Source organism: Staurois parvus, unplaced genomic scaffold, assembly GCF_062004578.1.
Source record: "Staurois parvus isolate SC_StPar_1 unplaced genomic scaffold, SC_StPar_1.0 ptg001759l, whole genome shotgun sequence".
Classification (NCBI taxonomy): Eukaryota; Metazoa; Chordata; class Amphibia; order Anura; family Ranidae; genus Staurois; species Staurois parvus.
In genome coordinates this window covers 78,936-92,642 of record NW_028319555.1, presented here as the reverse complement: position 1 = coordinate 92,642, position 13,707 = coordinate 78,936, and the positions used below count along the sequence as shown (strand labels likewise).

Below are 13,707 nucleotides of genomic sequence, written 5' to 3'. Positions count from 1 at the left end.
TTTTCACAACTGTACATTTCTGCGGCCATGCAAGGTACTGGCAGGAATGCCAGGTTTCTAAGTACCTCTACTGTGGACAGAGCCCTGACAGCATATGTCTTGTGGGGGAAGGGGGGGGGACAGGACAAAATCAGCACACCCAACTTCAGAGGGTAACATGGATTGTTACAGAGTTTTCACAGCTGCTATCTCTACACCTAGATACTGTTAGACACGCTTATCAGCACGGGTCACTTTTTTAATGGATTTTACATGAAATTATCATGGTTAAAGTGGAAGCAAACCATCTTTGTATATTTTGGTACAATTATATGAAAGCTCACCTGTAGGGAACATGAATATCTCCTAAAACTGCACCGTTTAGTAGATATTCAAGTTTATTTTTTTGCAGACGGTGCATGCGCTGTGAAGGAACGGCATACCCATGCTGTCCCTTCAGAGCACTGTGCCGTGTCCTGTACCATGTCCAGTACCATGTGATCGTTGTGACCTATCATAATTGCTGGGGGGGTTCAAAATGATTTCTTAGCAGAATGAAGCATGGACACATGGATGGATGGTGACATGGCTGGATGGGGGAGCTGCTTTGAATATAAAAATGAACAAAATAGCATTTTTGGTTTATAATACTCAGATGCAGTGCAGTTCCACTTTAGGAATTCCATAAACGACAATTTGCTGAACATCTTGTATCTGTACATGTCTTTAGAGGCAGTAATATTTACTCATTCATAAAGCGGGATTCTCTTTCTGCACAGTGATTGCGCTTTGCTGTTCCGCTCTCATCTTAGTGCAGATCTCTGGATCACCATGAACAAATGACCGGGCTCCCGCCACTCCTAGTGCAGGTCTCTGGATCACCATGAACAATGGCCGGGCTCCCGCCACTCCTAATGCAGGTCTCTGGATCACCATGAACAATGGCTGGGCTCCCGCCACTCCTAGTGCAGGTCTCTGGATCACCATGAACAAATGGCCGGGCTCCCGCCACTACTAGTGCAGGTCTCTGGATCACCATGAACAAATGGCCGGGCTCCCGCCACTACTAGTGCAGGTCTCTGGATCACCATGAAAAAATGGTCGGGCTCCTGCCACTCCTAGTGCAGGTCTCTGGATCACCATGAACAATGGCCGGGCTCCTGCCACTCCTAGTGCAGGTCTCTGGATCACCATGAACAATGGCCGGGCTCCTGCCACTCCTAATGCGGTCTCTGGATCACCATGAACAATGGCCGGGCTCCCGCCACTTCTAATGCAGGTCTCTGGATCACCATGAACAATGGCCGGGCTCCCGCCACTCCTAATGCAGGTCTCTGGATCACCATGAACAATGGCCGGGCTCCCGCCACTCCTAATGCGGTCTCTGGATCACCATGAACAATGGCCGGGCTCCCGCCACTCCTAATGCAGGTGTCTGGATCACCATGAACAATGGCCGGGCTCCCGCCACTACTAGTGCAGGTCTCTGGATCACCATGAACAAATGGCTGGGCTCCCGCCACTCCTAGTGCAGGTCTCTGGATCACCATGAACAAATGGTTGGGCTCCCGCCACTCCTAGTGCAGGTCTCTGGATCACCATGAACAATGGCCGGGCTCCTGCCACTCCTAATGCAGGTCTCTGGATCACCATGAACAATGGCCGGGCTCCCGCCACTCCTAATGCAGGTCTCTGGATCACCATGAACAATGGCCGGGCTCCCGCCACTCCTAATGCAGGTCTCTGGATCACCATGAACAATGGCCGGGCTCCCGCCACTCCTAATGCAGGTCTCTGGATCACCATGAACAATGGCCGGGCTCCTGCCACTCCTAATGCAGGTCTCTGGATCACCATGAACAATGGCCGGACTCCCGCCACTCCTAATGCAGGTCTCTGGATCACCATGAACAATGGCCGGACTCCCGCCACTCCTAATGCAGGTCTCTGGATCACCATGAACAATGGCTGGGCTCCCGCCACTCCTAGTGCAGGTCTCTGGATCACCAAGAACAATAGCCGGGCTCCCGCCACTCCTAGTGCAGGTCTCTGGATCACCATGAACAATGGCCGGGCTCCCGCCACTCCTAATGCAGGTCTCTGGATCACCATGAACAATGGCCGGGCTCCCGCCACTCCTAATGCAGGTCTCTGGATCACCATGAACAATGGCCGGGCTCCCGCCACTCCTAATGCAGGTCTCTGGATCACCATGAACAATGGCCGGGGTCAGATCAGGAGAGCAGGTGAGAATATCCGTTAGCCAAGCCGGGGTCAGATCAGGAGAGCAGGTGAGAATATCCATTAGCCAAGCCGGGGTCAGATCAGGAGAGCAGGTGAGAATATCCGTTAGCCAAGCCGGGGTCAGATCAGGAGAGCAGGTGAGAATATCCGTTAGCCAAGCCAGGGTCAGATCAGGAGAGCAGGTGAGAATATCTATTAGCCAAGCCGGGGTCAGATCAGGAGAGCAGGTGAGAATATCCGTTAGCCAAGCCAGGGTCAGATCAGGAGAGCAGGTGAGAATATCTATTAGCCAAGCCGGGGTCAGATCAGGAGAGCAGGTGAGAATATCCATTAGCCAAGCCGGGGTCAGATCAGGAGAGCAGGTGAGAATATCCATTAGCCAAGCCAGGGTCAGATCAGGAGAGCAGGTGAGAATATCTATTAGCCAAGCCGGGGTCAGATCAGGAGAGCAGGTGAGAATATCCGTTATCCAAGCCGGGGTCAGATCAGGAGAGCAGGTGAGAATATCCCTTAGCCAAGCCGGGTCAGATCAGGAGTCAGGTGAGAACATCCGTTAGCCAAGCTGGGGTCAGATCAGGAGAGCAGGTGAGAATATCCGTTAGCCAAGCTGGGGTCAGATCAGGAGAGCAGGTGAGAATATCCATTAGCCAAGCTGGGGTCAGATCAGGAGAGCAGGTGAGAATATCCCTTAGCCAAGCCAGGGTCAGATCACGGGAGCAGGTGAGAATATCCTTTGGCCAAGCCGGGGTCAGATCAGGAGAGCAGGTGAGAATATCCATTAGCCAAGCTGGGGTCAGATCAGGAGAGCAGGTGAGAATATCCGTTAGCCAAGCCGGGGTCAGATCAGGAGAGCAGGTGAGAATATCCGTTAGCCAAGCCGGGTCAGATCAGGAGTCAGGTGAGAACATCTATTAGCCAAGCCGGGGTCAGATCAGGAGTCAGGCAGAGAAGACAGGTCCAGGAACAAGCCAAATTGGTAACAGTGGAGCACAGTAGCAAGAGAACGCGGACAAAGGTACTGGGGAGCCGGAGATCAACCAGCAATTTGATGAAGAGATGGGCTCCCTTATAAAGGCCATCTGGCGCCAAACTGGGCTAATGCACATGTAACTATGTGCCACCACGCATGCGTGTTCCAGCTTGCGTCCATGTGCCAATGCGCATAGATTTTCACAACTGTACATTTCTGCGGCCATGCAAGGTACTGGCAGGAATGCCAGGTTTCTAAGTACCTCTACTGTGGACAGAGCCCTGACAGCATATGTCTTGTGGGGGAAGGGGGGGGGACAGGACAAAATCAGCACACCCAACTTCAGCGGGTAACATGGATTGTTACAGAGTTTTCACAGCTGCTATCTCTACACCTAGATACTGTTAGACACGCTTATCAGCACGGGTCACTTTTTTAATGGATTTTACATGAAATTATCATGGTTAAAGTGGAAGCAAACCATCTTTGTATATTTTGGTACAATTATATGAAAGCTCACCTGTAGGGAACATGAATATCTCCTAAAACTGCACCGTTTAGTAGATATTCAAGTTTATTTTTTTGCAGACGGTGCATGCGCTGTGAAGGAACGGCATACCCATGCTGTCCCTTCAGAGCACTGTGCCGTGTCCTGTACCATGTCCAGTACCATGTGATCGTTGTGACCTATCATAATTGCTGGGGGGGGTTCAAAATGATTTCTTAGCAGAATGAAGCATGGACACATGGATGGATGGTGACATGGCTGGATGGGGGAGCTGCTTTGAATATAAAAATGAACAAAATAGCATTTTTGGTTTATAATACTCAGATGCAGTGCAGTTCCACTTTAGGAATTCCATAAACGACAATTTGCTGAACATCTTGTATCTGTACATGTCTTTAGAGGCAGTAATATTTACTCATTCATAAAGCGGGATTCTCTTTCTGCACAGTGATTGCGCTTTGCTGTTCCGCTCTCATCTTAGTGCAGATCTCTGGATCACCATGAACAAATGACCGGGCTCCCGCCACTCCTAATGCAGGTCTCTGGATCACCATGAACAATAGCCGGGCTCCCGCCACTCCTAATGCAGGTCTCTGGATCACCAAGAACAATGGCCGGGCTCCCGCCACTCCTAGTGCAGGTCTCTGGATCACCATGAACAATGGCCGGGCTCCCGCCACTCCTAATGCAGGTCTCTGGATCACCATGAACAATGGCTGGGCTCCCGCCACTCCTAGTGCAGGTCTCTGGATCACCAAGAACAATAGCCGGGCTCCCGCCACTCCTAGTGCAGGTCTCTGGATCACCATGAACAATGGCCGGGCTCCCGCCACTCCTAATGCAGGTCTCTGGATCACCATGAACAATGGCCGGGCTCCCGCCACTCCTAATGCAGGTCTCTGGATCACCATGAACAATGGCCGGGCTCCCGCCACTCCTAATGCAGGTCTCTGGATCACCATGAACAATGGCCGGGCTCCCGCCACTCCTAATGCAGGTCTCTGGATCACCATGAACAATGGCTGGGCTCCCGCCACTCCTAGTGCAGGTCTCTGGATCACCAAGAACAATAGCCGGGCTCCCGCCACTCCTAGTGCAGGTCTCTGAATCACCATGAACAATGGCCGGGCTCCCGCCACTCCTAATGCAGGTCTCTGGATCACCATGAACAATAGCCGGGCTCCCGCCACTCCTAATGCAGGTCTCTGGATCACCATGAACAATGGCTGGGCTCCCGCCACTCCTAGTGCAGGTCTCTGGATCACCATGAACAATGGCCGGGCTCCCGCCACTCCTAATGCAGGTCTCTGGATCACCATGAACAATGGCTGGGCTCCCGCCACTCCTAGTGCAGGTCTCTGGATCACCATGAACAATAGCCGGGCTCCCGCCACTCCTAATCCAGGTCTCTGGATCACCATGAACAATGGCTGGGCTCCCGCCACTCCTAGTGCAGGTCTCTGGATCACCAAGAACAATAGCCGGGCTCCCGCCACTCCTAGTGCAGGTCTCTGGATCACCATGAACAATGGCCGGGCTCCCGCCACTCCTAATGCAGGTCTCTGGATCACCATGAACAATGGCCGGGCTCCCGCCACTCCTAATGCAGGTCTCTGGATCACCATGAACAATGGCCGGGCTCCCGCCACTCCTAATGCAGGTCTCTGGATCACCATGAACAATGGCCGGGCTCCCGCCACTCCTAATGCAGGTCTCTGGATCACCATGAACAATGGCCGGGCTCCTGCCACTCCTAATGCAGGTCTCTGGATCACCATGAACAAATGGTTGGGCTCCCGCCACTCCTAATGCAGGTCTCTGGATCACCATGAACAATGGCCGGGCTCCTGCCACTCCTAATGCAGGTCTCTGGATCACCATGAACAAATGGTTGGGCTCCCGCCACTCCTAATGCAGGTCTCTGGATCACCATGAACAATGGCCGGGCTCCCGCCACTCCTAGTGCAGGTCTCTGGATCACCATGAACAATGGCTGGGCTCCCGCCACTCCTAATGCAGGTCTCTGGATCACCATGAACAATAGCCGGGCTCCCGCCACTCCTAATGCAGGTCTCTGGATCACCATGAACAATGGCTGGGCTCCCGCCACTCCTAGTGCAGGTCTCTGGATCACCAAGAACAATAGCCGGGCTCCCGCCACTCCTAGTGCAGGTCTCTGGATCACCATGAACAATGGCCGGGCTCCCGCCACTCCTAATGCAGGTCTCTGGATCACCATGAACAATGGCCGGGCTCCCGCCACTCCTAATGCAGGTCTCTGGATCACCATGAACAATGGCCGGGCTCCCGCCACTCCTAATGCAGGTCTCTGGATCACCATGAACAATGGCCGGGCTCCCGCCACTCCTAATGCAGGTCTCTGGATCACCATGAACAATGGCCGGGCTCCTGCCACTCCTAATGCAGGTCTCTGGATCACCATGAACAAATGGCTGGGCTCCCGCCACTCCTAATGCAGGTCTCTGGATCACCATGAACAATGGCCGGGCTCCCGCCACTCCTAATGCAGGTCTCTGGATCACCATGAACAATGGCCGGGCTCCCGCCACTCCTAATGCAGGTCTCTGGATCACCATGAACAATGGCCGAGCTCCCGCCACTACTAGTGCAGGTCTCTGGATCACCATGAACAATGGCTGGGCTCCCACCACTCCTAGTGCAGGTCTCTGGATCACCATGAACAATGGCCGGGCTCCTGCCACTCCTAATGCAGGTCTCTGGATCACCATGAACAATGGCCGAGCTCCCGCCACTCCTAATGCAGGTCTCTGGATCACCATGAACAATGACCGGGCTCCCGCCACTCCTAATGCAGGTCTCTGGATCACCATGAACAATGGCCGGGCTCCTGCCACTCCAAATGCAGGTCTCTGGATCACCATGAACAAATGGTTGGGCTCCCGCCACTCCTAATGCAGGTCTCTGGATCACCATGAACAATGGCCGGGCTCCCGCCACTCCTAGTGCAGGTCTCTGGATCACCATGAACAATGGTCGGGCTCCCGCCACTCCTAATGCAGGTCTCTGGATCACCATGAACAATGGCCGGGCTCCTGCCACTCCTAATGCAGGTCTCTGGATCACCATGAACAATGGCTGGGCTCCCGCCACTCCTAATGCAGGTCTCTGGATCACCATGAACAATGGCCGGGCTCCCGCCACTCCTAATGCAGGTCTCTGGATCACCATGAACAATGGCCGGGCTCCCGCCACTCCTAATGCAGGTCTCTGGATCACCATGAACAATAGCCGGGCTCCCGCCACTCCTAATGCAGGTCTCTGGATCACCATGAACAATGGCTGGGCTCCCGCCACTCCTAGTGCAGGTCTCTGGATCACCAAGAACAATAGCCGGGCTCCCGCCACTCCTAGTGCAGGTCTCTGGATCACCATGAACAATGGCCGGGCTCCCGCCACTCCTAATGCAGGTCTCTGGATCACCATGAACAATGACCGGGCTCCCGCCACTCCTAATGCAGGTCTCTGGATCACCATGAACAATGGCCGGGCTCCCGCCACTCCTAATGCAGGTCTCTGGATCACCATGAACAATGGCCGGGCTCCCGCCACTCCTAATGCAGGTCTCTGGATCACCATGAACAATGGCCAGGCTCCCGCCACTCCTAGTGCAGGTCTCTGGATCACCATGAACAATGGCCGGGCTCCCGCCACTCCTAATGCAGGTCTCTGGATCACCATGAACAATGGCCGGGCTCCTGCCACTCCTAATGCAGGTCTCTGGATCACCATGAACAATGGCCGGGCTCCCGCCACTCCTAGTGCAGGTCTCTGGATCACCATGAACAATGGCCGGGCTCCCGCCACTCCTAGTGCAGGTCTCTGGATCACCATGAACAATGGCCGGGCTCCCGCCACTCCTACTACGTCCCAACCGGCTACCAAATTCTGCATTGATAAACGGCAAAGCAGATGGAAGAATTATCACTCAACTATTCTGCATGTTGAAGTCGCGTGTTTCAGGGACGGGGTTTATAATTGTTGTTTAGCATTGTTCTTCAAAGAGTTTCATGGCGGTCCCTGCGCTGCACGTCGATAAACGGAGGCGTAGGAATTATCGCTGCTATCTGGAGGCGCACAAGAGATAACGTCCCGCGCGGAGAATGAGAAAGAACGTTATTGTCAATAGCTAAATAAGAAAGACAAATGGCTGTCGGCGCGGCTGGCAATAAAGAGCACAGCGGCAGTTTGGGGAGAAGAAAGGATGGGGGGGGGGGGGAGTTGTCTGAAATAACAACAGAAAGACAGAAAGTAATTTGCAGTGACAGTTTGGGCTTTCATCTCCCTCCATGCCTTGAACTCCACCTTGTTTAATTATTAAATCGGGAGGCACACAGCGAGCCCCTCCGCTCCGACGGATCCCAAATTCAATCAGGCGGACGGTGTGAGTCCAGCGTTTCCTCGTGTTTATCCCTGCCAACGGCACAGCGCGACTGTTAATTCCTCAATGCTGCGTTCATTAGCCAAAAATCAGATTGCTGGGCGGTCGCCCTTTATAAACACACGCAGCGCCTTTACACTTCAATCCGCCGGCCGCCGTGCCAAAACCTGCTCCGCGGCTATGATCTCCTCCGCCGACGGCGCGGCTGCGTTTAACAGATCTCTCTTTAAAACGCACACGCTGCTACCCTGCACCTGTTATCAGAGGAAGATTAGACGCAACAACATGGCAGCTCATCCCCGCCTCTACGGCGACCGTCACATAATTGATATAAATACAAGTGCGCGCCGCGCTCGATAGGTGGATACCTAATCTGAGGATTGGAAACCATTCAAAGGCCGGAATATCAAAGAGCTCGGCTGCATGCAGATTGGTCACATTTAGAACATGGAAATGGCCACGTTACATACCTGAGACACCACCACATGTTACATACCTGAGACACCACCACATGTTACATACCTGAGACACCACCACATGTTACATACCTGAGACACCACCACATGTTACATACCTGAGACACCACCACATGTTACATACCTGAGACACCACCATATGTTACATTCCTACATACAGAGGCATTTCCAGGACAGAAGGACACAGAGCACCACTTACATGGCCAAGGAAGTTTGAGTGGAACATATATTCACCTCCATCTTCCAGCAAGGCTGCAGTTACATCCCTCGCCGGTCACTGTCATCTTGTCGCCAGGTGCTGGGTATTCGGACTCTGACTGGCTGGCTGGCGGGGGATGATGTCCTCTTGTATATTTGCACTGGAGTCAGTTAATCCGGCACAGCCAGAGTGTGCCAGGCATGAGTGCACCTGAGTCTGCAATGTAGTCGCTTCTCTTAATTCTTCTCTTTGTAGTCACACATTCAGATGTACTGAGAGCAAAGAGTGTGCAAGTGATGATCCCAAGTGAAAGAACACATCCCTGGCAACCCTTTAGTCAAGCATGTTCCTCCATGCTGGCCTCTGGATGGTGCATACTTTGCCTGTGCTGGCCAGTTGATTGATTACTGTTCCAGAAGCAGGTCTGAGAATGTAATCAAGCAACGGAAGAACATACCACATGTCCAAAGTACACATCACACAGTGTCCACTTCCCTCCCTGGGACATGCACATCTAAAAAATGCACGGAGATGTGTTCTTTCACTAATGCATCACAGGTATGATACCGTCTGCATTTTACTGCTCTCACTGGATGGCAGTGGACTCCTCTCACAAGAGATATTTCTAGAAAAGTAGTCACTTACTGTAGACTTTGTTTGTGTGACGTAGTCAGATTCCATCTTCAGAAGTCTGGTGTTGGTGTCATCGAGCAGCTCCTGGATGTTTTCTGTGTGTTTTTTCTGCAACTCAAATTTCTCTTGCTCCATGTCACCAACAGCCATATGAAGCTGTGAAGAAATGTGGGAAAATCAAACCAGAGGAACCTTCCCCACCCCAAATCTGACATCAGTTTGAACATATTCTCCATCAATAAAAGACTGTTATACCTAACAAACCAGAGGAACCTTCCTCAGTCTGTTCCTGACCCTGGTCTGGAATTATTCTCCATTCATAAAGACTGTTATACCCAACAGACCAGAGGAACCTTCCTCAGTCTGTTCCTGACCCTGGTCTGGAATTATTCTCCATTCATAAAGACTGTTATACCCAACAGACCAGAGGAACCTTCCTCAGTCCGTACCTGACCCTGGTCTGGAATTATTCTCCATTCATAAAGACTGTTATACCCAACAGACCAGAGGAACCTTCCTCAGTCCAACCTGACCCTGGTCTGGAATTATTCTCCATTCATAAAGACTGTTATACCCAACAGACCAGAGGAACCTTCCTCAGTCCGTACCTGACCCTGGTCTGGAATTATTCTCCATTCATAAAGACTGTTATACCCAACAGACCAGAGGAACCTTCCTCAGTCCATACCTGAACCTGGTCTGGAATTATTCTCCATTCATAAAGACTGTTATACCTAACAGACCAGAGGAACCTTCCTCAGTCCATACCTGACCCTGGTCTGGAATTATTCTCCATTCATAAAGACTGTTATACCCAACAGACCAGAGGAACCTTCCTCAGTCCGTACCTGACCCTGGTCTGGAATTATTCTCCATTCATAAAGACTGTTATACCCAACAGACCAGAGGAACCTTCCTCAGTCCGTACCTGACCCTGGTCTGGAATTATTCTCCATTCATAAAGACTGCTATACCCAACAGACCAGAGGAACCTTCCTCAGTCCGTACCTGACCCTGGTCTGGAATTATTCTCCATTCATAAAGACTGTTATACCCAACAGACCAGAGGAACCTTCCTCAGTCCGTACCTGACCCTGGTCTGGAATTATTCTCCATTCATAAAGACTGTTATACCCAACAGACCAGAGGAACCTTCCTCAGTCCATACCTGACCCTGGTCTGGAATTATTCTCTATTCATAAAGACTGTTATACCCAACAGACCAGAGGAACCTTCCTCAGTCCAAACCTGACCCTGGTCTGGAATTATTCTTTATTCATAAAGACTGTTATACCCAACAGACCAGAGGAACTTTCCTCAGTACATACCTGAACCTGGTCTGGAATTATTCTCCATTCATAAAGACTGTTATACCCAACAGACCAGAGGAACCTTCCTCAGTCCATACCTGACCCTGGTCTGGAATTATTCTCCATTCATAAAGACTGTTATACCTAACAGACCAGAGGAACCTTCCTCAGTCCATACCTGACCCTGGTCTGGAATTATTCTCCATTCATAAAGACTGTTATACCTAACAGACCAGAGAAACCTTCCTCAGTCCAAACCTGACCCTGGTCTGGAATTATTCTCCATTCATAAAGACTGTTATACCCAACAGACCAGAGGAACTTTCCTCAGTACATACCTGAACCTGGTCTGGAATTATTCTCCATTCATAAAGACTGTTATACCTAACAGACCAGAGGAACCTTCCTCAGTCCATACCTGAACCTGGTCTGGAATTATTCTCCATTCATAAAGACTGTTATACCTAACAGACCAGAGAAACCTTCCTCAGTCCATACCTGAACCCCTGACTGGAATTATTCTGCATCTCTAAAGGATCGCTATACCAAACAGATCAGAGAAACCTTCCCCAGCCCAAATGTAACCCAGTCTGAAATTCTGCCTAATCTGTTGAGGAAAGATACACCTGCAGAACATTACAAAGCCCAAACCTGACCCCGGCCTGGAAATTTTCTCAATCCGTTATACCTAACAGACAGGGGACCTTTACCCAGCCCAAACCTGACCCCAGTCTGGAATTACCTTCCCCAGACCAAATTTGACATTGCCATTATTCTACCATGGTCTGCAGGGCCGTTATATAGAATATGGGCAATCAGGTAATAATTACAGCCTCCCATATCTAAATGTCAGGTAATGAAGGCCATTATACAGGATGTGGATCTCCATTTTATATGTAGCACTACCCCTTTAGGAGTCGCTATAAGATTTGGGTTCCCCTACAGTTCTGCACAGCCAGGCATAACACATCTTCCATTCAGACTTCATTATGAGACAGAAAACTAGTCCTTGAGCTTTGTTTTGAAGTTTTATTAGGGAGGTAGAATTTGGATTGGGTAAGGGGTGTATGGGATGCCCAAAAAAATGGTAAAAGAGGACAAACTTCCTGAACTATTACCAAACCTTACAGTGGGAATTTCTCTTCTAGGAGAGCTCTGCAGACTCTCCTGGTGTACCACCCCAGACCCCAAATAAATCCTCTTCTTCATCCAGCTGTCTGGAATAATCCCTGGGCAAGGGAGTCCAAAGCTGCAACTTGAGCTGTAACAGTCCCTGGTGTAGAGCTATTCAGGTTCCCTACCCAAGTGCTCTCCCACCTTTCTGGCCCAGTGGGTGTCGGAGTACTCACTGAGTCCTTCTCCTGTGCTGCTGTTGGATAGGTGACTGCTACCAGGCCTATCAGCTGGGCTGCTCCTTCCCTGCTGCCAGGTGGTCCTCTCTCATGAGACCAGTGAAGTCCATAGCTTTCTTCCCTTCAAGGTCCCTCTGCCTGGAGGTGAGCCCCTTCCAGCCTGGGCTCCCTCCCAGTCTCCTGCATTTCAGCCTCATTCTCCTCCAACCCTCCTGCTACTGAGCAGGCTCCAACACTTTTAAAGGTGTCCCGCCCCTTCCCAAGCCTCCTGTTGGGAATTGGCTAGGATCTCTCAAGAGTACAGAAAGCCACTCCTCAGATCCACCCACTGCCACTAGGGCCTTCCTCCAAAGCCTTAGAGCAGGGGGAAATTCCAGAGGGGCTGACCTGCAGAGCCTCTCAGCCCTGACCATAATTTGACCATTGGAGTCTAGCTCCCCTTAGCTACCTAGGAGGGCGCTACAAATAATTACAAACTCCCACACACAAACCAGGAAACAACATATCACAGTAGATGAATTCACCTTCTTCTCCCATTCATTTTTCAGACTTTCAGTGCTCTGTTCACACATCTTCTTCAGCTCCAGGATCTGGGCCTCCTTTGTCTCTCGGATGATCTGGGATTCACGAACGAGGGTCTGCACTGGTATATAGAGAGATATATGAAATGAGTAAACATTTTGGAATTCTGTTTGGTACAAGATAGAGATTTATAGTAGGATGTGAACATGACAACTGGATGATTCAGAGGTTCCCTCACATACCTTCACTGTAACCCTTGTCATGTCCAAGTGGCCCATACAATCCTTTCAATCATAAGTCAGAGGAATGCCATATCTGGGGTTATAGGGGTCTGCAGCACCTGGTGGGGCCCTGCACTGTCACAATCTGCCTTCTCCAAAATGGACACCACATTGTACATAAAGGACAATTTCCCACACCTTGATCCCATTACTGGTGGATCAGTATAATGAGCACATTTATCTGTGGAAATATCTCCTTCTAGTGGCTCCACCAGTTTTAATATGGAAGGCCAAGCACTGATAAGCATCCCCTGAGCACATGTCCCACTCTGGGAAATCCCATTCTAGAGGATTGTACAGGCAGACTAGGAGGTGGGGTGATACAGAACAGCAGAGGAGATGAGAGGCACATCGATGGAGACTATGGTGGGCATCAATAACACACAACTTGTACCTTTCTTCTCCAGCTTCCGGATTGTCTCCTCACTCTCACTCTGTTTGTTTCTGTAAAGAGTTTTCAGTTCCTCCGTCTCATTATTCTTCCTGTCCAGAATCTGCAAAGAAAAATTGCCATCATCCCAATGTACTGACACTGCCAACCGCCCATCATTCCCTGAATCCCACCACAGGACAAGCAGACACACAACCCATCATTGGCACTCGGAGGCTTTGTAGTATCCATCATCCACCTTTTCTATGAATTCTAACTGGTTGATGTGACTTACAGTCACTGCTCTACAAAGAGACCCTGTCAGATGTCTGAAACATGAATGGGGAGCTCCTTTATGAGAAGAGATCGTATACCCGCCTTTCCAGTTACAGGGTACCATGATGAATGGAGCGGGGTACCATGGGGAATGGTGCGGGGTACTA

The 13,707-nt window shown here is 50.8% G+C and overlaps 1 protein-coding gene across 1 annotated transcript in view; it reads right to left on the bottom strand.

The window, feature by feature from the left end:
* CEP112 (centrosomal protein 112) overlaps nucleotides 1–13,707 on the bottom strand; it is a 156,082-nt gene that overhangs the window by 67,450 nt on the left and 74,925 nt on the right. The window contains exons 9-11 of the mRNA XM_089663744.1: nucleotides 13,289–13,388; nucleotides 12,616–12,734; nucleotides 9,442–9,585 (exon numbers count right to left, since the gene is read on the bottom strand). Of these exons, the coding sequence (XP_089519870.1) occupies nucleotides 9,442–9,585; nucleotides 12,616–12,734; nucleotides 13,289–13,388 (363 nt within the window). The remainder of the gene's footprint in view (nucleotides 1–9,441; nucleotides 9,586–12,615; nucleotides 12,735–13,288; nucleotides 13,389–13,707) is intronic.